Below are 26,245 nucleotides of genomic sequence, written 5' to 3'. Positions count from 1 at the left end.
CCAGGCCCTATTCCCTCATCCCTTTCCCTCCTATGTTCGGTGTGGGGTTTCCCTCCCACACTTAAACGTGACAGGTAGGTTATGGTTCTGCAGTGTTAGATAATTGGTCTGCATGCTAGATAATGAGTCAGCAGTGCTAGGTTATGGGTCTGCAGTGCTAGGTTATGGGTCTGCCGTGCTAGGTTATGGGTCTGCCGTGCTAGGTTATGGGTCTGCCGTGCTAGGTTATGGGTCTGCCGTGCTAGGTTATGGGTCTGCAGTGCTAGGTTATGGGTCTGCCGTGCTAGGTCATGGGTCTGCCGTGCTAGGTTATGGGTCTGCCGTGCTAGGTTATGGGTCTGCCGTGCTAGGTTATGGGTCTGCCGTGCTAGGTTATGGGTCTGCAGTGCTAGGTTATGGGTCTGCCGTGCTAGGTTATGGTTCTGCAGTGTTAGATAATTGGTCTGCATGCTAGATAATGAGTCAGCAGTGCTAGGTTATGGGTCTGCCGTGCTAGGTTATGGGTCTGCCGTGCTAGGTTATGGGCCTGCCGTGCTAGGTCATGGGTCTGCCGTGCTAGGTCATGGGTCTGCCGTGCTAGGTTATGGGTCTGCCGTGCTAGGTTATGGGTCTGCCGTGCTAGGTTATGGGTCTGCCGTGCTAGGTTATGGGTCTGCAGTGCTAGGTTATGGGTCTGCCGTGCTAGGTTATGGGTCTGCCGTGCTAGGTTATGGGTCTGCCGTGCTAGGTTATGGGTCTGCAGTGCTAGATCAGTGCTCATCAACTCCAGTCCTCAGGACCCACCTGCCGGTCACGTTTTCAGGATTTCCTTAGTATTCAGCAAGTGATATAATTAGTGTCCGTGCATCAGGACTAACCTAAGGTATTCATTCTCAGGGATATTCTCAAATCATGACTGGTAGGTGGGCCCTGAGGACTGGAGTTGAGGAACACTGTGCTAGATAATGAGTCTGCAGTGCTAGGTTATGGGTCTGCAGCTATATCCATAAGGATACATTCACACGACCGTATAATTTTATCCGCATCCGATCCGTTTCGCATTTTGCGGAATAGATGCGGATCCATTCATTTCTATGGGTAAATAAAATGTGCGGACAACGTTCAGTATGTTGTCCGCATCCGTGTTTCCGCATTTCTAGTCCGCAAAAATATGAAGCATGTCCTACTATTGTCCGCACAGATCGGTCCCCAGCCCCATCCAAGTCAATAGATCCGCAAATTGCGGATGACATACGGAATGGTTTCCGTATGTCATCCGTTTTTTGCGGATACGTTTCCGTATTTTTGAAGGCATAAATAATTCCTTTTTTTTCCTTCCATTTTTTGTGGACTGTAAAAAACGGAAGACATACGGAACACAAACGGAAGTCATTTGTCCGCAAAATGCGGACACACGGTTCCGTTATTTGCGGACTGCAAAACAGAAAGGATTACACACGGTCGTGTGAATGTACCCTTAGCCTCATACTGGGCCGCTCCCCTGAGTTCTTCAAGATGGCTGTCTCTGTATTAGCTTGTATGATTAAATGCACTTTCTGGGCGATGTAGCCTCTCTGTCACATATCAGGACCTCAGCGAGCCCTGTTATGGGGGTACCATGCTGGATCTTTTGTTTGAGTCTGTGGATAAACGTATGGACCGTATAAGGCTACTGTGACATTTATAAGGTCACTATGGCTGGCACTTGTAAGGAGACTCTGAGGGGGGCACTTATGTGGCCACAAGGTCAGTGGTTGGCTCTTGTATGGGGACATTGTGACTGCCACCTATAAGGGCACTTTAGAATAACTATAGAATTATAAGTTTTGAGACGTATTTGGAAAATCTGCAGTACACAGTAATCATTTACGAGTTGAGGTAACTGAATTGCACTGGAAAGACACCACGCATGCGCAGCCAGCTACTTTTGCGTTCCAGAGGGAGGAAATGACGTCACCGCCCAGTGTTAGGGCGGAAGTGTGTACCGTGTGGTTTCCAGAGACTATGAGACAGGTGAGTGGCTCGCGCTGTCTTGCGCCTCTGGGACGGGTACGCTTTGTACATAACGTCTCATAGCAGCGCTGCAGTATACTAGTGTACAATATAGCTGGGCATGAAATAAACGCTTCCTCTGCCCAGTGCAGGCAAACAGTGCTGCATTTGCCAACAGCAACCAATCAGAGGTCTGGTTTCATTCTTGCAGTACTGCTTAAAAGTTACCATCATCTGACTGGTTTCTATGGGCAACGTCTCCACTTCTTGCCTTTGTCATGTTGTTCAGTTACATATTTTACGCCTATTAAATCTGGTGAAAAGCCTGTGTGTGCCGTCGGTGTGCGGTGAGGTCACGGCGATGCATGTTTCATGGTGACGGGTGGGGGTATACATTGGGGCAGATTTACTAATAGTGTCACACTTTACTGTGTCTAAGAATACAAATCACAGCCTCAATATTAGACAGATTTTTTTTCATTTTTGTGCCTGGACCTTTATAAAGTTACTGTAAATCCTGCGCCAGATTTACGCTACAATTGCGTCAGTGCTCCAGAAATGTGTAACAGAATCATACTGACATAAAGCTGTCAGTATAATTCTGTGGATACATGTCACACTGAGGCATACAGCATTCTCAATCATGATCATGCCGTGCCCTCCCTAAGTCCAGAACGCGCACACACGGAGCATGATTCCCACAAGGGACACGCTTATGTGAAAGAGCCCTTAAAGGGAACCTGTTACCTGAAGTAATACATGAGTAGTCCTGCAGATAAGGAGTCCATGTCACTATTTTTTATTTTTCTCCTGCCTCCAGTTTCCCTGCTGTCGGCACTGAAAGCTGCGCAGAAATACTCAGTCCGGACTGCTGTGCTGTTCTAACATGATGAAGAGAACTCGTCTGCGCATGCACAGCAGTCCTGACAATGTATTTCAGTGCAGCTCTGAGCGATGGACTGGGGGCAGTAGAAAATAAAAAATAGTGACATGGACTCCTTATCTGCAGGACACCTTATGTTTTACTGTAGATAATAGTCCAAAATCGGATGACAGGTTTCCTTTAAGGAGGCTTATTCTACAGCAGTTTTATAACACAGATATCTGGTACTACTCTAGTGCAGGTGCTTGGCTTCCTACTAACACATGAGCTCCTGCTCTAATCATAGGGATCGGAGAACTCTCTGATCCTGGCTGTTTACGGCCTTTTTCACTCGAGAGTGACGGATTGGCTCCGGATGCGTTCAGGGTGCGTTCAAGGAAACTCGCACCATTTTGCAAGCAAGTTCAGTCAGTTTTGTCTGCGATTGCGTTCAGTTTTTTCCGCGCGGGTGCAATGCGCTTTAATGGATTTTTCACGTGCTTTCTAAAAAACTGAAGGTTTACAAACAACATCTTCTAGCAACCATCAGTGAAAAATGCATTGCATCCGCACTTGCTTGCGGATGCGATGCATTTTTTACTGAAGCCCCATTCACTTCTATGGGGCCAGGGCTGCGTGAAAAACGCAGAATATAGAACATGCTGCGCTTTTTACACAACGCAGAACTGATGCGTGAAAAACAACGCTCATGTACGCAGACCCATTGAAATGAATGGGTCAGGATTCAGTGCGGGTGCTATGCGTTCTCTTCACGCATCGCACCCGCGCGGAAAACTCGCTTGTGTGAAAGAGGCCTAACAGTTTTATCACCGTGGTCAACTGTGGTCAAAGGGAGATCCTCCTTCGATTGAGTCAGTATGTTTCTCAGTAACACTTTTGGGGACTGGGGAACCCCTGTGCAGTCAGCCCTGATGACCTGCCAATAAAGGCTGTACACTAGAGCTGTTGTGAAGGGCTCGTGCACATTTTGGTCCGCATCCAATCTGCATTTTCTATGGGTCAGATGCGGACCCATTCACTTCAGTGGGGCTGCAAAAGATGCGGACAGCACTTTGTGTACCATCTGCCTCTGTTTGGAATGGGGTAACAGTGGGCATGTGCAACCACCTGCTTCATTGAAACCTTATCCCTTGCCATTACACCTAGGCGCTCTGCTCTCTCTGCAACTGCGGCTTCCTCTGCACTTTAATTGATAGGACCAGGCAATGTAAACATGATCACACCTGACCCTCTTAATCAAAGTGCAGAGGGTGCCGCGGTTGCAGAGAGAGCAGTTGTCTAATTATGATCTGCCGCCTGCAAACCCCTAGACAGCATGGTGATCACTCCTGCCCAGGCTGCATGATAGCAGCGGTTTCCTTCACTAGCTAGCAAGCGTTCCCTCTCTCCTATGGATTAAACATCATTGCAACCTGATCATTACACAGGGCTGTGGGGTATCGGCGGCCCAGATGGATTCTGACCACTTTGCACATTTTTCAGTGGGGTATAAAATACATATTGACCTGTATGCAACTACTAAGTGTATCCTAATGTAACAGAACCTGACCAAGAATTTATATTTACACTACTAGATGTTCTGAAGGAAATCACAATGCTGTCAAGACCAAAGCCGGGGGAGTCCGAAGAAGATCTTCTGGCCTTCCAAAACCAATTTCTTGCTGCCGGAGCTTCTTCAGCCGCAACTGTTGTTAGGAAAGCAGATAAAAGAAAAGGGGGCTCTGAAAACACGAGCGAGGGGCCTGCCAGAGGAGCAGCAGGAAAAGATGTTGTGTCGCTGCCGGGTAAGGACTGATGCATGATGCCTATTACGTCTATGTTACATATCTATGTGCTACAGATCAGTAGTATGGTGTCCAAAGCCTGCTATGGGTCCATGCTGTACTAACGTGTCCTTCTGATTTTATATGTGGAGACAAACGTGGTGGCGTGGAGTGAGGCAGCAAACTGACGTTACAGATGGGGCAGCCAGAAATTTTGTCCTTATTATTCTGTTTCTTTTTTTAAAGATTTCTCTGATTTGCCTCCTATTCTGTCCCCGGGGCCAACTAAGAAATCAAAGGTTGCTGGAGCGAGGGTTCATTTTGCTGATGAAGATCCAGAAGACATATTCGAAAAGCATGACCAACATATCACAGCCGTCATCTCAAAAATTATCGTGAGTAAAGTTGACCCCTCCATTTATTTACACGTCAATTCACTTCTACATTCTGTGAGGCAAGGGAAGGCTCAGGGAAAATTGGTCTGCAAGAATGAGCTCTTCAAAAGTGCCTTCGTCCCCCATGCCCTTAAATTGGTTTTCTTGCCTGGAGGTATTGAAGATGTATCCTTAGGATAGGTCATCAATATCAGGTCGGTGGAGGTCCAACACCCCCACCTATTAGTTGTTTTCGACAGCTGCCCAGTGCCAGAAACAAAGAAGTGGACAGAGCCGGAAGCAGAAGGCCCAGTCCACCCAGTCCACCCTGTACAGCCCATGCTGCAGCTCAGCTCCCATTCAAGTGGATCCCATTCTCGAGGATAGGCCGTCAATATCTCCAGGCTTGAAAACACCTTTAACATTTTTTCCTGCCCAGGACGTATTTGATATGTCTTGTTAGGGAAGCACTTCTGTAGCTAGGGATGTTTCTAATATGCTTTTGTGACTAAAGACTCTAGCTTCGGCTAGCCGCAGTCTGGATCTTGCTTTAAAGCCAAGACAGCTTGGCTGTGATCTAGACCAGGCAGGAGCAGGTTAACATAGTAATAGTATGTATACTTGAATCTCATACTTAAAGGGAGTCTTTCACCTAAACTGACCATTAAAGAACACTTAACACCATGATCTGCATTATAGTCCCCATATTGGAATGCTACTTACCGTATAGCTGTCCGTCGCTTATTTTCACTAAAAAACACTTTTATTCAATATGTTAATTCGTTTCTGAAGGTGCCCAGGGACGGCGTTCAAGCGGCCGGTGCCCAGGCCCCTCATCTCTTTTCATATGAAACCCCTCCCCTTTTATCCCTCTGGCCCGCCCTAGGTTCTTCTGAAATCCAGCGCCGTTTACAAGATTTGCCGCGCCTGCGCACTTTATTCCCCATTATGGGCAGAGGCACAAAAACGTTTAATGTGCATGCGCCAGCCCGTACATCTAGCCGGCCTTGTGCCTCTGCCCATAATGGGGAATGAAGTGCGCAGGCGCGGCGAATCTTGTGAACGGCGCTGGCTCTGGATTTCTGCAGAACCTAGGGCGGGCCAGAGGGGTGAAAGGGGAGGGGTTTTATATGAATGAAAAGAGACGAGGGGCCTGGGCACCGGCCGCTTGAACGCCGCCCCTGGGCACCTTCAGGACCTAATTAACATATTGAATAAAAGTGTTTTTTTGCGAAAATAAGCGACGGACAGCTATACGGTAAGTAGCATTCCAATATGGGGACTATAATGCAGATCATGGTGTTAGCGTTTTATAATGGTCAGTTTAGGTGAAAGACTCCCTTTAAGGGCTCATGCATTTTTCCGTTTCCGTTCAGTTTTTTTTATACAGGTTCATATTTGGAACAATTCACTTCAATGGGTTTGCAAAAAAACGGAAATGAGTCCGTGGGCATTCTGTTTCCGTATGTCCGCAGGTGAGTTCCACAAAAAAACAGAACCTGTCCTATTCTTGTCCGTTTTGCGGACAAGGACAGGCATTGTTAAAATGGATCTGCAAATAAAATGGATGCAACACAGATGTCTTCTGTTTTTTTGTAGACCACAAAATACATACGGTCGTGTGCATGAACCCTTAGGCTGTGTAAAGAACAGAGTGGGAGCTAGCGGAGGACATGCTGGAAGTGTGCAGGGGGGGACCCACTTACCTCCCTGATTCTCAAAGATCATAATGGAGAGTGCTGAATGTATAGCCAGCAGACCCTTTAAGCTTCTTCTTCCTGTGTGTGATCTGTAGCACCTGTCACCTGTGTGATAGTAATAGTTATCCTTAATAATCTGTCTGTGGTTCCAGGAGCGGGACACAAGCACTTCCACCATCACCGCTCCACTCCCCACTGGAGAAGCCTTTCCTCGAGTATTTCACAGATCGGAGATAGCCAGTGCGGTAAGAGAGACTTCTGTGCTATCCTTTTAGGCGCTGTTCACACTACCATCGTGGCTTCTGTTTTGCAATTCTGAACACATTGTATGCAGGGATGAGCGAACTTCTGTTTTCAAGTTCGGCTTCCCAGGTTCAGTTTCAAGATATCTAAGAATTCCGTTATGGATTCCGCTCCCACGGACCATAAGTTATGGTCCGTGGTAGCAGAATTCATAACGGAATTCTTAGATAACCCGACGCCGAACTTGAGAACAGACGTTCGCTTATCCCTAATTGTATGAGTAATACCACTGGTGTCTGACATACTTCATTGACCTGTGATGGGGTCAGCTTGGTTTTTTGGCGGACTCCGTCATTTTGACAGGATGAATAGCGCTGTATGCAGTGCTGTTCTTTCCATCAGATCCGAGAGCATCCGCCTCTCACAGCCATGTGAACAGAGACCAACTCTGTCTAATCTGTACACCTTCGAGCAGGTCCTGCAGAATTTTTATCTCTTCACATAGATTGAGTTGTTACATTTAGAAACTTAAATGGTTTGTCATTTTGTCATGCAAACTTGATGACTAATAACTTTACCTCGTGTTTGTAAAAGATCCAGAGTTTTTTATACTGATGACCTATTCTGTGGATAGGTCTTCTGTATCTGATTGGTAGGGGGGCCGACACCGAGTACCCCCGTCGATCAGCTGTTTGAGAAGGCACTGACGCTCCTATGAGCACCGCGCCGCCTTGTGGCTTACCAAGCACAGCGACGTACATTGTATAGCAGTTGTGCTTGGTATCGCGCTCAGCCCCATTCACTTCTAAAGGCTGCACCTAGGCCATGTGACCGATGAACGTGACGTCACATGGCCTAGAGAAGGCTGCGGTACTACTGCGAGCGCCGCTGCCTTCTCAAAGATCTGATTGGTCAGGATAGGTCATCATTATTAAAATCTTGGAAAACCCCTTTAAAGAGGACCTTTCACCGATTCTTACCCTATGAACTAACTATACCGACATGTAGAGCGGCGCCCGGGGATCTCACTGCACTTACTATTATCCCCGGGCGCCGCTCCGTTCTCCCGTTATGCCCTCCGGTATCTCCGCTCACTAAGTTATAGTAGGCGGAGATACCAGTCCCTAAGTTATGGTAGGCGGAGTCTGCCCTAGCGCTGGCCAATCGCAGCGCAGAGCTCACAGCCTGGGAGGTTATTTTCTCCCAGGCTGTGAGCTCTGCAATGCGATTGGCCAGTGCTAGGGCAGACTCCACCTACCATAACTTAGGGAACGGAGATACCGGAGGGCATAGCAGGAGAACGGAGCGGCGCCCGGGGATAATAGTAAGTGCAGTGAGATCCCCGGGCGCCGCTCCACATGTCTGTATACTTAGTTCATAGGGTAAGAATCGGTGAAAGGTCCTCTTTAAGTTTTTAATATTACGTTTTTATTTTATCTTCTAACATTTCTTGCTGGTAGGCAATAAAAAATAAAAAAAAAATCTCGGATAGCCCCTTTAAAGATGCGGTCTTCTTAAAGGGAACCTGTCACCATGAAAATGCTAAGTAATCTGCAGGCAGCATGTTATAGAGCAGAAGGGGCTAAGCAGATTGATATATAGTTTTGGGCCTTGAAGTTAAAGGGGTTATCCAGGAAAAGATATTTATGACTTTTCCTCAGGATAGGTCATCAGTATCAGATCTGAAGGGGGGGGGGGGGGGGTTGACAGACGGGACCCCCGCCAATCAGCTGTTAGAGGCTTTGAGCGCAGCAGCCTCTTCTTAGGCAAGTGACATCACTGTACATCGGTCATATGGCCTAGTTGCAGCTCAGCCCCATTCAAGTCAAACGGGCTGAACTGCAATACCAAGCCATTATACCATATACGGCGCTGTGCTTGGAAAGCTGCCAGGAGCCTGCATCGCTGACCAAAGCTTTGGTGAGTGCAGTATATCCCTGAAACAGCTGATAAGCAGGGATGCTGGGACTTGGATCCTCCTGATGTGATAATGATGACCTAGCCTGAGGATAAGTCATCATTATCTTTTGCAGGATAACCCCTTTAAGGAGGAGGCCCTATCAGTGACTGACAGCCTTCCCTCTATGAGGAGGAGGCCCTATCAGTGATGACAGCCTTCCCTCTATGAGGAGGCGGTCCTACCAGTGATTGACAGCCTTCCCTCTATAAGGAGGAGGTCCTATCAGTGATGACAGCCTTCCCTCTATGAGGAGGAGGCCCTATCAGTGATGACAGCCTTCCCTCTATGAGGAGGCGGTCCTACCAGTGATTGACAGCCTTCCCTCTATAAGGAGGAGGTCCTATCAGTGATGACAGCCTTCCCTCTATGAGGAGGAGGTCCTATCAGTGATGACAGCCTTCCCTCTATGAGGAGGCGGTCCTACCAGTGATTGGCAGCCTTCCCTCTGAGGAGTAGGTCCTATCGGTGATTGACAGCCTTCCTTCTATGAGGAGGAGGTCTTATCAGTGATTGACAGCCTTCCTTCTATGAGGAGGAGGTCCTATCAGTGATTGACAGCCTTCCCCCTGAGGAGGAGGTCCTATCGGTGATTGACAGCCTTCCTTCTATGAGGAGGAGGTCTTATCAGTGATTGACAGCCTTCCCTCTATGAGGAGGAGGTCCTATCAGTGACTGACAGCCTTCCCTCTATGAGGAGGAGGTCCTATCAGAGATTGACAGCCTTCCCTCTATGAGGAGGAGGTCCTATCAGTGACTGACAGCCTTCCCTCTATGAGGAGGAGGTCCTATCAGTGATTGACAGCCTTCCCTCTATGAGGAGGAGGTCCTATCAGAGATTGACAGCCTTCCCTCTATGAGGAGGAGGTCCTATCAGTGACTGACAGCCTTCCCTCTATGAGGAGGAGGTCCTATCAGTGATTGACAGCCTTCCCTCTATGAGGAGGAGGTCCTATCAGTGATTGACAGCCTTCCCTCTATGAGGAGGAGGTCCTATCAGTGATTGACAGCCTTCCCTCTATGAGGAGGAGGTCCTATCAGTGATTGACAGCCTTCCCTCTATGAGGAGGAGGTCCTATCAGTGATTGACAGCCTTCCCTCTATGAGGAGGAGGTCCTACCAGTGATTGACAGCCTTCCCTCTATGAGGAGGAGGTCCTATCAGTGATTGACAGCCTTCCCTCTATGAGGAGGAGGTCCCATCAGTGACGACGGCCTTCCCTCTATGAGGAGGAGGTCCTATCAGTGACTGACAGCCTTCCCTCTATGAGGAGGAGGTCCTATCAGTGATTGACAGCCTTCCCTCTATGAGGAGGAGGTCCTATCAGTGATTGACAGCCTTCCCTCTATGAGGAGGAGGTCCTATCAGTGACTGACAGCCTTCCCTCTATGAGGAGGAGGTCCTATCAGTGATTGACAGCCTTCCCTCTATGAGGAGGAGGTCCCATCAGTGACGACGGCCTTCCCTCTATGAGGAGGAGGTCCTATCAGTGACTGACAGCCTTCCCTCTATGAGGAGGAGGTCCTATCAGTGATTGACAGCCTTCCCTCTATGAGGAGGAGGTCCTATCAGTGATTGACAGCCTTCCCTCTATGAGGAGGAGGTCCTATCAGTGACTGACAGCCTTCCCTCTATGAGGAGGAGGTCCTATCAGTGACTGACAGCCTTCCCTCTATGAGGAGGAGGTCCTATCAGTGATTGATGGGACCTCCACCTCATAGAGGGAAGGCTATTAATCACTGATAGGACCGCCTCCTGGACTTCAAAGCCCCAAATGAGCACAGATATAAATGAATCTTTTCCCATAAAAATATATATGAATCTGCTCAGCTCCTCCTGCTCTATAACCTGCAGCTCAGACACCATGTTCCACGTGACAGGTTCCCTTTAAGCATCCAAATCAGATAAAGATAAATCCATTGCCACTACACTATCCATACAGTGCGATTCCATCCAGCATTTCGCATCAGCAGACCGCTCATCGATCCTACAATAGTGCTGTGTGCCGTCAATTAGCAGTTCAAGTCCAAAGGTGTATTAAAGAGAAGATAAACAGTACAGCACGCACCAATTCAAAACTTCTCCATTTATTATACGCTCAATAATGAAAAAGGTAACACACCAAGAAGGAGTTGTGTAAGTGATTACAATATTCGAGCTATAGGATAAGTTTATTAGAGAAAATTGTTACAATTAAAAAGAGGCTCTAGGACCCTGTTAGGCCAGCTCTAGCCTGGATACAAGATGAGATACGGTTGGGTATGGAGGCATACAGGTTCCCTATGGTATCCTGTGACACATTTGCCCACAGATGTTACAGCTGGGCCTATAGGTCCTGCACACTTGTAGGTTACTGAAGATGGAGTCCCAGTTGGTCCAATAAATGATTGGTGATAAATCTGGCGACCGGGCAGCCAAAGAAGGGTTATAACCTGGAGGAGACATTCCTGGGAATCCCTTGCTGTGTGTGGGTGAGCGTTATCCTGCTGAAAAATGCCAGTTGGAAGCCCTACTTCGAGAGGAAACGCATGTGGCGGCATCACGTGTCCCTCGTATCACTAGTAGGGGTACCGGCTGTCGTATGCGATGGCTCCACAGATCATCACATGAGCAGTTGGGGCAGTGTGTCGTTCCACAGCAAAGGTAGTATTGAAGTGCACACCATGAGGACTCCATATTCAAACCTGACCGTCTTATAATCACAAACAGAACCTGGATTCGTCACTAAAGATGATACGGTTCCAGTCTGTATTAGTCCAGGTTTCTTGTTCATGACACCACTGCAAACGAAGGCCTTGGTAGCTGGCTGTCACTGGCAGGACACCTAGTGAGTACCATGACACCAAATGTCCTTCTGCTAAGCACCTGGAGATGGTCCAGACAGGGGTGTGTAATGAAGGTGCCACCTGTATCCGGATGGTGGGCAATGAAACTATGGGAGCTGCTCCTTTCTACTGGTGGGCCGTCCAGAGCCTGTTAGCTGTGTGTGCATACCATCAAATAACCACTGCACCCAACTCCTCCTAACACCCAGGTCAGAATGGCCTAGATCAGTGATGGCGAACCTACGGCACAGAAGCCAGAGTCGGCACTCGGAGCCCTCTCTATGGGCACCCACACCCTGGAAAATGTCTGAGTCGTGCCAATATGCCTTAGACTTTTCCTGCCATTCCTCAGCGCAGGGCGCACTATGAACAACACAAGCAGCGCACTGAATGTAGGCAGCTATTATAGCTAAAAGATAAAGTACATGGAGGATATACTATATTGGACTGTAGTATTCAGGTTAAATTGCAGTGTTGGCACTTTGCGATAAAGAAGTGGGTTTTGGGTTACAGTTTAGGCACTCAGCCTCTAAATGGTTCGCCACCACTGACCTAGATGGTGGGCAGTTTGTCAAAACGACCATTGTGCCTCTCTGTCTAATGATGCCCCTCTCTCTAGGTCTGTTAACGGGTCAAAATGTCTTAGAGTGCATCCTAGAGGCATGTCTAGCATTCAACAATCTCCCACCAAGATGTGCACTGCCCAAAAGTAGTCTCTGAGAACCTTTTTATTGGACAGCAGGGAAGCACTTTTACACCCTCTTGTGGCAAAACCGACTGTCCACATACCTACCTGAGACACATCTGCATGCCAAGTTTTGCAGCAATTTGACATCTGGGTGCGTTTTTTTTGTCAATGACTGTATATCAGTCCATTTAGAGACACAGTAGGGAACTCTTCCTGAGCCGGCATGATACCTCACCATCAAGGTGAGGTATCATGCCATCATCAAGGTACCTCACATGACTCCCAGTAAAGGCCCATTTTATATAGCCAGTCATTAAAGAAGTTGTTTACACTCTGAGGTCTTTCGGGCAGACCCACCAGCGTGGCTGGACCTGCAGAGGCAATCATATTTACCTGATCCCCACCGCTAGGTTCTGGCTCTTTCGCTCCACCCCTGCTGCCACAGATCTTTGGTCTCACCGTGTCAACATCCGTTTTTAAGTGTGTCACGTGGCTGCTGCAAACAATGACTGCCACAGCGATGATTTGTCTCTCATGCGTCATGTCACATGCCAGGCTGAGCAGAAAGATGAAAACTAGGGGAGAAGGAGTTCTACACCTGAAGACCAGTTCTCTATAAAATCGATATAAAAAAAAAGTCAATAACTTTCATCCTATGATGAGCAAAGATGCAATAAATCTTTTTCTGACATTTAGTGCTTGTTGGATATTAACTGTTTTTACCAGCTGGGATTTTTTGGGGGGGAATTTTTCATTGCCTGTAAAAGTGGCACATTTTTGCACAAAGTAAGGAACAAACAATGCAATAGCACTCTGCAAACGCAAATAATACAGTAAATAAAATAGTGCCGTACTCATTATAGAAAATGTACTAATGCTAATGCTGCGTCATAAATGTGAGATTCCTGTCAAATACAAAATTATCTGTGCCTGTCCGCCAGCGTCAAGGCGATCCCTCCAGGATAGGAACCTAACACTAAACACTACCTCCACTGGTGCCATGCCATACCACTGGTGCCATTTTTGCACAAGCCACATTTTGCTGTCACCATTTCTCAAAAAACTAGGTGGCGTAAATTGGAGCACAAATCTATATAGCTGGCATAGATTTGATTTTGTGATGCACGGACTGCCAATAGTTGTAGAAAATTTATAGCAAATCTTCTACCTAAGACATGACAGTGAATCACAGAAGTGTGCTGTCCGTGTGCTCCATGGACAGTACACGTGCGCATTAAAATAATGCATTTATTAACACATCAGTGATTTTCCACTGACTATGACTTATGAAACATCTACTATATTGGTCCGTGATGCCTATTGAAGCCGATGGATCCGAAAAAACCACTGACACAACAATCGTGTTCTGTCAGTGATTTTCACGGACCATTGGTCGGAGATGGTCTGGAAACTAATTTTCAGCTTAGCGGTCTGCGGGAAATACACATCACACACGGACGAACCACTGACATAGAAGTGTGAATGAGGCCTATACAGCATGGAGGTGACCAAACAATCAAGCCTATAATAAGATGATAAATGAGGTGTAATATGCGCCAATTTGATAGCCCCGCCCCCTTTGACATTTATAACTCTTTTTTGGAGTGATGCATTCTTTACGGTGAAAAATTTGGAGAAAACAGTTGATATGTTTGGTACAAATTAAAACGCCATTCTTTTTGGCGCATTTTACGGCATAATTCTGGCGCAACATGCTTAGTAAATTTCCCCCATTGACTTCAAAGGGTGCATGGTCTTCCTTTTGAAGAATGGACACATGGATGCCGTAAATACACGGATCATCTGTGTGCTGTTAATGGGTCTGCAAAAAATGTGGCTGCAACACAAACGGTGTCCGTATTTTGCCTCAAGTCTATTTAAAGGGGTTGTCTGGTTTATTGAAGACATATCCTCAGTATCAGATTGGTGGGCGTCTGCCTCTGCGCAATCCCCCCCCCCGCCGGTCGTGCGAGCTTTGCATCCTCTTTTATCTGCACGCTATATACATTGCAGCGTGATTACAGCAACTCCTCCCATACAAGTGGATGGAACGATTACACTGCACCTCCGCTACCATCCAAACACCATGCAGATAAACATTAAAAAGCACACAGAGCTCATGCAAGCGCTACAGCCATTTCACACGGCTGATTGGCAGGGTGCTGATTGGCACGGCTGATTGGCAGGTCATCAATATAAAAAAATTGGACAACCCCTTTAAGGCTGAGTTAACACGGGGGCGAGATTTCCGCGCGGGTGCAATGCGGGAGGTGAACGCATTGCACCCGCACTGAATCTGGACCCATTCACTTCTATGGGGCTGTGCACATGAGCGGTGATTTTCACGCATCACTTATGCCTTGTGTGAAAATCGCAGCATGCTCTATATTCTGCGTTTATCACGCAACGCAGGCCCCATAGAAGTGAATGGGCCTGAGTTAAAATCGCAAGCATCTGCAATCAAGTGCGGATGCGGTGCGATTTTTACGCATGGTTGCTAAGATGACACTCTATTCACTGTATTATTTTCCCTTATAACATGGTTATAAGGGAAAATAATATAATTCTTTAATACAGAAAGCGTAGTAGGTGGTCAATTGAGGGTTAAAAAATAAAAAATAATTAACTCACCTTCTCCTCTTGATCGCGTAGCTGCCGGTCTCTTCTTACTTCTTTAATCAAGAGCTGCCGGCTAAAGGACCTGGGGTGACATCATATCACATGGTCCAATCACATGATCCATCACCATGGGCTATGCACTATAGGCTTTGGATGTGGCAAAGGATTCAAAGCCTTGCTTGGTGTTGCTTAACTCCTTTCCCACATCTACAGGGTGGGCCATTTATATGGATACACATTAATAAAGTGGGAATGGTTGGTGATATTAACTTCCTGTTTGTGGCACATTAGTATATGTGAGGGGGGAAACTTTTCAAGATGGGTGGTGACCATGGCGGCCATTTTGAATCCAACTTTTGTTTTTTCAATAGGAAGAGGGTCATGTGACATCAAACTTATTGGGAATTTCACAAGAAAAACAATGGTGTGCTTGGTTTTAACGTAACTTTATTCTTTCAGGAGTTATTTACAAGTTTCTGACCACTTTTATAAAATGTGTTCAATGTGCTGCCCATTGTGTTGGATTGTCAATGCAACCCTCTTCTCCCACTCTTCACACACTGATAGCAACACCGCAGGAGAAATGCTAGCACAGGCTTCCAGTATCCGTAGTTTCAGGTGCTGCACATCTCGTATCTTCACAGCATAGACAATTGCCTTCAGATGACCCCAAAGATAAAAGTCTAAGGGGGTCAGATCGGGAGACCTTGGGGGCCATTCAACTGGCCCACGACGACCAATCCACTTTCCAGGAAACTGTTCATCTAGGAATGCTCGGACCTGACACCCATAATGTGGTGGTGCACCATCTTGCTGGAAAAACTCAGGGAACGTGCCAGCTTCAGTGCATAAAGAGGGGAACACATCATCATGTAGCAATTTCGCATATCCAGTGGCCTTGAGGTTTCCATTGATGAAGTATGGCCCCACTATCTTTGTACCCCATATACCACACCATACCATCACTTTTTTTGTTCCAACAGTCTTGGAGGGATCTATCCAATGTGGGTTAGTGTCAGACCAATAGCGGTGGTTTTGTTTGTTAACTTCACCGTTCACATAAAAGTTTGCCTCATCACTGAACAAAATCTTCTGCGTAAACTGAGGGTCCTGTTCCAATTTTTGTTTTGCCCATTCTGCAAATTCAGTGCGCCGATCTGGGTCATCCTCGTTGAGATGCTGCAGTAGCTGGAGTTTGTAAGGGTGCCATTTGTGAGTAGCTAATATCCGCCGAAGGGATGTTCGACTAATGCCACTCTCCAGTGACATGCGGCGAGTGCTACGCTGTGGGCTCTTGCTGAATGAAGTTAGGACAGCCACTGATGTTTCTTCATTAGAGACAGATTTCATACGTCCACATTTTGGCAAACCCAACACTGAACCAGTTTCACAAAACTTAGCAAGCAGTTTGCTAACTGTAGCCTGGGAGATGGGTGGTCTCGTAGGGTGTCTTGCATTGAAATCTGCTGCAATGACCCGGTTATTGCGTTCACCAGACATCAACACAATTTCTATCCGCTCCTCACGTGTTAACCTCGGCGAAATGTCAATGGCTGTAAACAAAGAGAAACTTGTAAATAACTCATGAAAGAATAAAGTTACGTTAAAACCAAGCTGTCACGGCTGAGGATGGGGAAAACCCTCAGCCGTGCGATGCCAGGAGATGTAAGTGGCTGCTCGGCCAGGACCACAGAATTAGGGAGCAGGTCAGCTCCTATCGCATCCCTAATCTGACCCTGACTCCTAGCTGCATGAGCCGACCTTGAAGGTAGGAGGGCTCATGCTCAGGAACCTCGGATCCCTACTCACCCTCCGCCAATCCCTGAACTAGGAGCTGGGTAGACAGCCCGTTCCTCCTGGATGCGGAGAAACAGGAGTCTAAAACTGGCCGAGCTGCAACGGGATATAAACATAAACAGACTATGGATATGGCAGGAGAGTGAAAGACTTCCACCTCTACCTGCCACAGACACACTGACTGGATCCCTGGACACAAGTGCTGAAGTCCACACACAGACATGAAAGGACACAGCACACATAAACACACAGGAAGCCAGAACCATAGCTGCAATAATAACAGACACCACATAACAACATTTATGACCACAAGGGTGGCCCTCACTGGCAGATGGTATAAAGTAGGAGGATGACTCCAGCAGACCTTGGCTGAAGTACCCCTCTGACTACTGCTCTCAGCAGAGGCTTTATAGCCCAAGTAGGGTTGTTGCGGGTATCGAAATTTCGATACCCAATCGATACTTTTGTCCCGGTATCGATACGATACCGGGATTTCCGTTTTTTTCGATACTGGGCTGCGCTTCTGCGCAGTCTAGTATCTCTGAACATGAGCGCGCTGCTATCGGCGCGCTCATGTTCTCTCTCAGCAGCACGGGGAGAAGGAAGCTGTCCTCCCTCCCCCTGTGCTGCTGCCGCTGCCACCAATGAGAAGAGAGGGGCGGAGGAGGGGCGGCAATGAGAAGAGAGGGGCGGCAATGAGAAGAGAGGGGCGGAGGAGGGGCGGCAATGAGAAGAGAGGGGCGGAGGAGGGGCGGCAATGAGAAGAGAGGGGCGGCAATGAGAAGAGAGGGGGTGGAGGAGGGGCGGCAATGAGAAGAGAGGGGCGGAGGAGGGGCGGGCGCACTGCGCCACCAATGATAGGATTACTATCGGAGCGATGGGAGGAGACATCAGCTTCACTAGTGGGCGTTCCTTTTCCCTGCGCTGCGATTGGACAGCGCTACAGCCAGGGAGAAGGAACGCCCACTAGTGAAGCTGATGTCTCCTCCCATCGCTCCGATAGTAATCAGCAGCATGTGGAGCAGGAGAGGAGACAGTAATGGGGCACTGCGGGCGAACGGAGCGGCGCCCAGGACTAAATGGTGAGTGCTGAGACATCGCTGGGCGCCGCTCTGTGTGGCCTAATAGTGAAAGTCTAGACTCATATACAGTAGTCAGTCTTTAACACATACAGGAGGCGGGTGCCGGCAGCAGAATCGCATTGCCGGCACCCTGCCCCTGACAGGGAGCTGCGATCAGCGGCAGTTAACTGCCGCTGATCTGCTAGTACCCGCCTCCTGTATAAAGGGGTAAAATCATTGGTGGTGCAGTGTGCCCCCCCCCCTCAATCCCCCCATCCCATTAAAATCATTGGTGGCACAGTGCGCCGGCCCCTCTCAACCCTCCAGTATTAAAATCATTGGTGGCAGTGGCCACAGGGACCTCTCCACTCCCCCTCATTGGTGGTGCAGTGGCAGCTTCTGATCGGAGCCCCAGCTGTGTAAGCCTGGGGCTCCGATCGGTTACCATGGCAGCCAGGACGCTACAGAAGCCCTGGTTGCCATGGTAACATCCCTGATGCTGTGTGCACAAAGCACAGAGCAGCAGGGACAGTGTGGAGTCCTATTCACCCTGATAGAGATCTATCAGGGTGAATAGGAAAAGGGATGAAAGATCCCAGGTTCTAGCCCCTAAGGGGGGAAATAGTTATTAAATAAAAAGTGAAAAAAAAACCCCCCACTAAAATATGAAGTATAAATCACCCCCCTTTTTCCAATTTCACATATAAAATATATAAATAAACATATTACATCGCCACGTCAGAAAAGTCCAAACTATTAAAATATAAAAAAAAAATCTAGGTGGTGAATGCCGGAACAGAAAAAATAAAATAAAAACTGCGCGATTCGCCATTTTTAAAAATGAGGAATGCACGTGGCTTTTTTTGTTTATTTTTTTCGCGTGGTATCGAATGGTATCGAGTATCGCAATACTTTTTCATGGTATCGAAACCGAATCAAAAATTTGGTATCGCAACAACTCTAAGCCCAAGTAGCCACACCCACACAGATACACCCAGTGCTCACACACACAGAAGGGAGTTAACCCTTCCTAGACCAGGCAAGGGAAAACAGCCACATACAGGGGAAGTGTACAAACCCTTATCACACTGCAGCTGTTACCGCAGGCAACGACATGCGTGGCAACTGTGTCCTGGGAGTCAGCCAGAAGGCCGAGATACTGCCACCACATGTACAGAATACAACATGTTGCCTCGGGCAGCCACAAGTGAAGGGAAACTATCACAGTGCCCGTAGATCCCACACATTGATGCTAGTGCCAGAGACTGCATTATACCCATCTGCACTATAAACTGCAGATCTGAGGATGCCACCCGCACTCTGCTCTCCCTGAAATCTACTTCATCTCTTGCGTGCAAAGCCATTTTCAGACATTAGTGACGTTGCCTGGAAATACATGATCCAGTGACATAGTTTCCTTGGAAACTATGAAACATGATGGATTTCTTTCTGTGCCCTGCATAGACAGCTCATTAGCCAGGAAACCATTGGAGGAGAGCTCGCAGCTCAGACGCTTTTAAATCCACCGTGTTATACTGGTTATAAAAGTCATTGTAGCAAAGAGTAATAATTCACAAAGAATCTCCATGTCAAGTTTCCTACCCCACGCCGATGCCTGTCCTAAGGGCTCATGCACACAACCGTGTGCCCCCTATGGCCGTATTGCGGCCCGCATACAGCGGGTCCGCAATTCATGGGCACCGGCCGTGTGCATTCCGCATCACGGATCGCGGACCCATTCACTTAAATGGGTCCGCAATCACGGAGATGCGGAACGGAGGCACGGATCGGAACCCCATGGAAGCACTACGGAGTGCTTCCGTGGTGTTTCTGGCCATGCCTCCGCACCGCAAAAAAACGTAGCGCATGCACTACTTTTTTGCGGTGCGGACCGTCGGATGCGGATCGCTGACACCATTCAAGTGAATGGGTCCGCGATCCGCATGCGGCTGCCCCACGGTCTGTGCCCATGCATTGCGGACTGCAATTTGCGGTCTGCAGTACGGGCACGGAGCCCTTACGTTTGTGGGCATGAGCCCTAATTCACACACAGCCTTACTTAGGGGATGTCCACTCCAGGAGGATACGCTACGTATTGCTGTCATGTATTACAGAATCAGCAAATCTCATCCACACATAGAAAATAAATGAAATCTGCAGCGCAACTGGATCTGCGATGCGGATTTTAAATCTGCAGAATGTTCATTTTGTGCTACAGATTTCTTCTGTGGTTTTCACCTTTTACACATGGGAGCAAAAGCTGGGACAAATCCCCATGTAACACCTGCAGACTGCTTCGAATTTCTCTGCTGCAGTTTACATCCTTTATAGACATCCCCTTAAAGACATTGGGGGGTAATTTATTATTAGATATACGCCAATTCTTCAGATTCGATTGCAAAGGGGATTTGCAGCCGAATCTGTGACTTTTCCCCGCTCACGCTGGGTCTAAAAAAAAAAGGTGGCAGGCCGCCCAGCCCGTCTTATTATTTTCTACGTTTGTTTTAGGCTACATGCACACGACCGTTGTGTGTTTTGCGGTCCGCAAATCGAGGATCCGCAAAACACGGATGGCGTCCGTAAGTATTCCGCAATTTGCGGAACGGCACGGACAGCCTTTAATATAACTGCCTATTCTTGTCCGCAAAGCCAGGACAAGAATAGGACATGTTATATTTTTTTTTTGCGGGGCCACGGAACGGAGCAACGGATGCGGAGTGCTGTCTGCATCTTTTGCGGCCCCATTGAAGTGAATGGGTCCGCATCTGAGCCGCCAAAACTGCGGCTCTGATGCGGACCAAAACAACGGCCGTGTGCATGAGGCCTTAGGCGTAGAAAATTATCTAAATCTACGCCAGCAAGTGAGCTAGTGTAGATTTAGGCCTGCGATGGCTGTGTCTAAGTTATGTAGAGGCCAACACCTCTACGTGACTTAGGCGCATTATGCACCATAACAAGGGGTATTAAGACCGGCGTCTAAAACATTGGTTTTAATAAATGACTCCATTTGTTTCAGTATGACAACACTTTTTTTTAAAAGTTAATGCAGTAGTCAGCTCTCATCTGATGAATGGCCGACTGTAATATGTCGACAGGTCGTGTCACTCTTTGTAAGAATCTCTCCGATCTGGCTACTAGAGGGGTGTCCCAAGTAGGCTCCCCCATCAGGACCCCCTTATGCCTCATTAAGGAATTTGAAAGCGGGTTCAGAAAAAAAATGTTCAAATAAATATTGCTGAGAGCTGGCGTTGATGTTATGTCCATTATATATAAAGGGGTTGTCCGAGCAGGATTTTTTATTTTTATTTTTTCAAAAAAAAAAGTCAGAAATCTAAAATGACATTAGAAAATTTAAAAGTGGCAAACTGCGTGTTTGTGACTTTTTCCATCAAAATGATTTTTATTGGGTTTTTCAAGATTTTGTGCAGAAAAAAAGGATTGTACAAATCATCGTATGTGTTAATATTAAATATACTTATTTCCAATGGAGATATCAAAGTAATATTGTTCCAGAGCACGTACAGTAATTTGCATAGGAAGTCTAATCATCTTTTTTAATAAACAAAAAGTTATAGAAATAAAAGAAGAAAGTTATAAAGAAACAAAAGAAAATACCATAAATGTTACAGCATTTATCAACATCTAGTCTTCCGGTCGTTGTAGTTTTAACATCACTTGTGCAAAAATCTTTTATGCCACTTTCCCAAAAAGGGGCCAAAGCGAGGTTGGAGAAGGAGTCGGGGCCAGCGGGCCTGCCACATGTATTGTCTTTTACGCCACTTTTCTATAATCTACTCTATGCCCTGGCGCACGGGGGATGATAGTTGCACAAGTAGACGTACCCTTTAACCTAGGTGTTATCTTGTATCTCTTCTTTTTGAAGGCTATTCCAAAATCTGGAAAGGTAAGCATCTTTGCTCAAAAAATGGCTGCCAAAAGGGCCTCTGAGGCAGCGAAAAGTGGCGACACCTCTACAGCCCAACCACAGCGTGGACCCTCTGTAAATCCGGTGAATGTCATTCCCTCGGACGAAATGAAATCTTCGCAAACAACAAAAACAACAGGTAAATGACCACTGAATGTACGCCTCTAGTACCAGCTGTTATTATTACATCGGTAATATGAGACTTAAAGGGGTATTCCCATCATCCGTTTTCATACTTACCTGCAGCGAGCGCGACGTTCACTTCCTGGATTCGGCTGGGCTTCATTGACGTCTTCTCCCGGCCGGGCCGCCCTTGCGCAGAAGACTGAAGATTTTCTCCCGGCCGTGCCGCACAATGTCCTGAACGCGCACGCCGCCGCGCATGCGCCATGGTGACTTATTCCTAGCCTGTATAGTACAGAGCCGGCGTGCATGTTCGCAGCTCTGTACTATACTGGCCAGGAATAAGTCATCATGGCGCATGCGCGCCAGGCGTGGGCGTTCAGGACATTGCCCGGCCGGGAGAAAATCTTCAGTCTTCTGCGCAAGGGCGGCCCGGCCGGATTCGACAGGAGAGACGTTTTTCTCAAAAAGGGTGGGAATTGGGTAATAAAATGTATTTACAAAAATGATCACTGTCAAATCATTAACAGATTTAACAGTGATCATTGTGATGGGATAACCCCTTTAATTTCCATAAAGTGATTTCCTCCAGGGTAGGAATTCATCAATGACCCAAAGGATGATATTGGGTAGGGGTTTCCCATTATTTAATTTCACCTGTTTTTCTTGGCCCAAGTGTCGCATCTGAAACTTGTGAACAGCGGATATAGTCGGCGAAGATGGTGACCCCTGCAGGGACAATGTGGTATTACATGCTGGTCTTTCAAATGATCTGCCCACTTTAATCGCTTCCCTGTGTAAGGGCAGCATATTGCAGCTACCGGTCCGTACTACTAGTAACGAAAACTGCCTGAAAATTGGCCCTGTTAGACACATAGGGGGTCATTTATTAATTCCGGCGTTTTAGACGCCGGTCTTAATAAACCCCCTGTGCTGGCGGTGGATTGCCGAATATAGGAAGAGGTGCCGGCCTCTCCATAACTTCGGCTTTGTTGCCGAATTTGACGCCTAAATTAGGCGAAGAAAATGATGAATGAGACGGGCCTCCTGGCCCGTCCCCTTCCCAGCCCACACCACGTCCACATTTTTAGACCTGGCGTAAGCGGAGAAAAGTCGCAGATTGCGGCACAAGTAAATGTAGGTGTATTTCAGGTTAATAATTGACCCCCATGACCCCAGAATGCAAATATACACAGTGGCCTGTCAGTGACTACAGAGAGAGGTGAGCGGAGCGCCTGATGAAAATACTGGACTCATAAACTGTGTGTCTGGTGTACTCTTTCAGGGCACTGGCTACTAATAGTATGGCTACAATGCAGTGGCATATTGTGTGAACAGACCCACTTAGGGTACGGCTCCAAGGCGACACTGGTCACAGCCAGGATCACAGAGTAGCACTGATCCCATAGAAATTAATGGGATCACAGTGCAAGATTCAAAACCTTCGACCTGTGTTGCCTTGTAGCCGTAACCTTATATTTGAATGCAGTAAAAATAAACCTCAGGCTAAAGAGTCTTACTGATATTATGGCGTACTGTTCTATTTCAGATGCCGCACGCACAGACAAGTCCTGTTTGGTAACAGGGGACGGCCTTCGAAGTTCAACAGGTTATGAAGAAGCAGAGAGGATACATCAAGAAAACGTAGAGAAGCTGAAGGCTCTTTCCCAAGAAGAGATATTTCAGGAACGTGACCGGCTGATGTCACAGCTCGGTAAGAACCTGAAGCTGTAGGCTAGCACTATATGACGACCTTATCCGCAACTGTAACGTAAGTGAATGGAGTTGTGTTATGACCTGCAGGTTGCCACGACCATTGCCTGACAGAAATTCAGCAGGGTTGGATTTCTTGCGACAGTCCAGTTGTGGTTGTGGCAACTTGCAGGTCAAAGCGTGGTTTTTAGTCGCATTGACTGAGTAGCCCCAGCCGTAAGCTAGTTTCAGATCTGCAGCCGTTTTCTCCGGCAGGTTGTCCCAGCATAAAACAACCTCCCCGCGATCTCCGGATTCGGCATTGCCAGATACTGCTGTCTGCCTGCCGGACCTCTGGACCCCATTCACTTTAATAGGGTCCAGCAGAGATCCGGCCACTACCCAGTAAACATGCTGGGAATCGTTTGACAAAAACCGCTGCACGCAACGGATTCTGTCTTGCTGATTCCCAGCATTTTATGCAAGAACAGCTTTCCGAAGAGGACAGGTGCGAAACTAGCCTTAAGAGTCAGTTCACATGGCTGATTTTCAGAATACACTTGTAAGGCTACTTTCACATCTGTGTTTTCCTTTCCGGTATTGAGATCCGTCATAGGAAAAAAACGCTTCAGTTTTGTCCCCATTCATTGTCAATGGGGACTGAACTAAACGGAACGGAGTGCTCCAGAATGCATTCCGTTCCATTTGGTTGCGTTCCCATGCTAGACACAAGCAGCGTTTTTTTGTGTGCGGCATGGGATACTGATCAAGACGGATCCGGCATGAAACACAATGTACAGTAAGTCAGTGGTGCTGGATCAGTTTTTTCAGGCTTACAATGGTTTTAGTGCCGGATCCGTCTTGGTCACTTTAGAGAGAATCCGTTCAGACGGTTGTATTATCATAACGGAAGCGTTTTTGCTGATCCATGTAGGGTTGTCACAATACCAAAATTTTGATTTGATTTCGATACCATCAAAAAAGTATTGCAATACTCTATACTATTCAATACCATGCAAAAATAATAAAACACCAAAAAAGCTGCGTGCATTCCGCATTTCATTGAACGTCCAGCCCATAATCGAACAGTCCTATCCTATTTTTTTAGGGGGACAAGGTGACTAAAAATTGCAATTTTTATTTAATTTTTTTCTGTTACTGTGTTTACTACATAGGAGATATGTAATATGTTTTTCTCGCCCATATTCCTTGGGGGACACAGGAAACCATGGGTATAGCTCTGCTCCCTAGGAGGCGTGACACTAAGTGAAAGCTGTAAGCCCCTCCTCCATCAGCTATACCCTTCAGCCTGGAGAAGAGACTGCCAGTTTTTGCTTAGTGTCCAAGGAGGCAAGACACTCCCTGCTTAGGCAGGGTTGTTTTCCTATAATTTTTTATTTTTTGCGTTATTTGTTGTTTTTAATTCGTTTTTTTTCTACTTACAGGGACAACAGAGGCGCATTAGACCCCTCTGTTTTCTCCCGGGGTTGAGTCGCGCCAGTGCCGGTAATACCGCACTGCCGCCTCCCCCACAGAAGACAAGGTGGACCAGGGCAGCCTCGCTCCCCTGCGTCCCGCCAGCTCAAGGGTCGCCCGCACGCCAAGTCCCTCCCCCGGCTTCCTGCCACTGCGGTGCCAGTGGCTGAAGGGGCGACCCTGCTGGATGGATTGAGGGCGAAGACAGCGTATGGTGAGAGTGGCTGCTCCAGCCTCCCCTTCCCTCCCTCCCACCGCTGCTACATCTCTCCGTGGTGTCCATCAACCCCCCCCCCCCTCCCCCATGGGCATATCGGGGCCGGCAACTTTACCGGCCATCATTTGGGGGGGACTTCGTTCTGGTGTTGCAGACCCAGGACAAGGTGGTTCTTAGGGGGGTGATTACCACTTCAACGGCAGGGCAGTCAGGGGGACGGCTGTATGAGGAGTCGTCACATTCAGGCAGGGGGCCGCTTACTTGGCGCGAACGGCACCTTTTCATGGCCGGCACTTCATCTACCTAGGGGGTTAAATCATTTTGCCGCGCGCGCGCGGCTCTGCTTCTCCTTCAGCGCGGCAAGGGGGGGGGCGGAGCTTTCTACATGCGCTCCGCTACTTCCTGGTTCGTCGGGCTCCACATCTCAGGTGCTGCGTGGAGCTCTCTCTCTGCCGTCCGATCCTGAAGCTATTCACCTCTGTGCCTGCCGCCTCTCCTCCACAGCCTCCCTTCAGTCTGCTGCCCTTGCTGTCTGCCGCTTGCATCATCTGGGTCTGGTAGGACTGTTAACCCCCTCCGTGCCACCAGTACTGTTACTTGGGTGTGATCCCCGTTTTTCACCTGGGGTCTCCCACTTTAAGTGCAACTTTTTTTCCACCATGTCAGACCCTTCTGCAGCCGCCAAGCCTTGGTACCATGCCTGTACCGCTTGTAGGGAAGCCTTTCCCCGGGGGCAGTCTGATCCGCACTGTCCTGCATGCCGAGCTCCACCGCAGCCTCAGTCGCCCGCTGTGTCGCTCCCTGCTTCCTCTGACCCGCCTGACTGGGCTAGATCCCTGTCCCAGGCCGTGGAAAGCCTCACTCATGTCGTGGGCCGCCTAATAGACAGGCCGCCTACCCCGCAGGACGCCACTCTTACTGTCGCGCCCTC

The 26,245-nt window shown here is 47.9% G+C and overlaps 1 protein-coding gene across 3 annotated transcripts in view; it reads left to right on the top strand.

Annotated features, from left to right (window-relative positions):
* Positions 1-1,930: 1,930 nt before the first annotated feature.
* RPAP1 (RNA polymerase II associated protein 1) overlaps positions 1,931-26,245 on the top strand; it is a 97,627-nt gene continuing 73,312 nt past the window's right edge. For all 3 annotated transcript variants that reach the window (XM_040411723.1, XM_040411722.1, XM_040411724.1), the window contains exons 1-6: positions 1,931-1,992; positions 4,429-4,638; positions 4,864-5,012; positions 6,844-6,936; positions 21,765-21,945; positions 23,479-23,643. In XM_040411723.1, the coding sequence (XP_040267657.1) occupies positions 4,449-4,638; positions 4,864-5,012; positions 6,844-6,936; positions 21,765-21,945; positions 23,479-23,643 (778 nt within the window). In that variant the 5' untranslated portion in view covers positions 1,931-1,992; positions 4,429-4,448. The remainder of the gene's footprint in view (positions 1,993-4,428; positions 4,639-4,863; positions 5,013-6,843; positions 6,937-21,764; positions 21,946-23,478; positions 23,644-26,245) is intronic.

This window comes from Bufo bufo, chromosome 11, assembly GCF_905171765.1.
Source record: "Bufo bufo chromosome 11, aBufBuf1.1, whole genome shotgun sequence".
In the NCBI taxonomy this organism is placed as follows: domain Eukaryota; kingdom Metazoa; phylum Chordata; class Amphibia; order Anura; family Bufonidae; genus Bufo; species Bufo bufo.
This window is presented reverse-complemented; position numbering and strand designations above follow the sequence as displayed.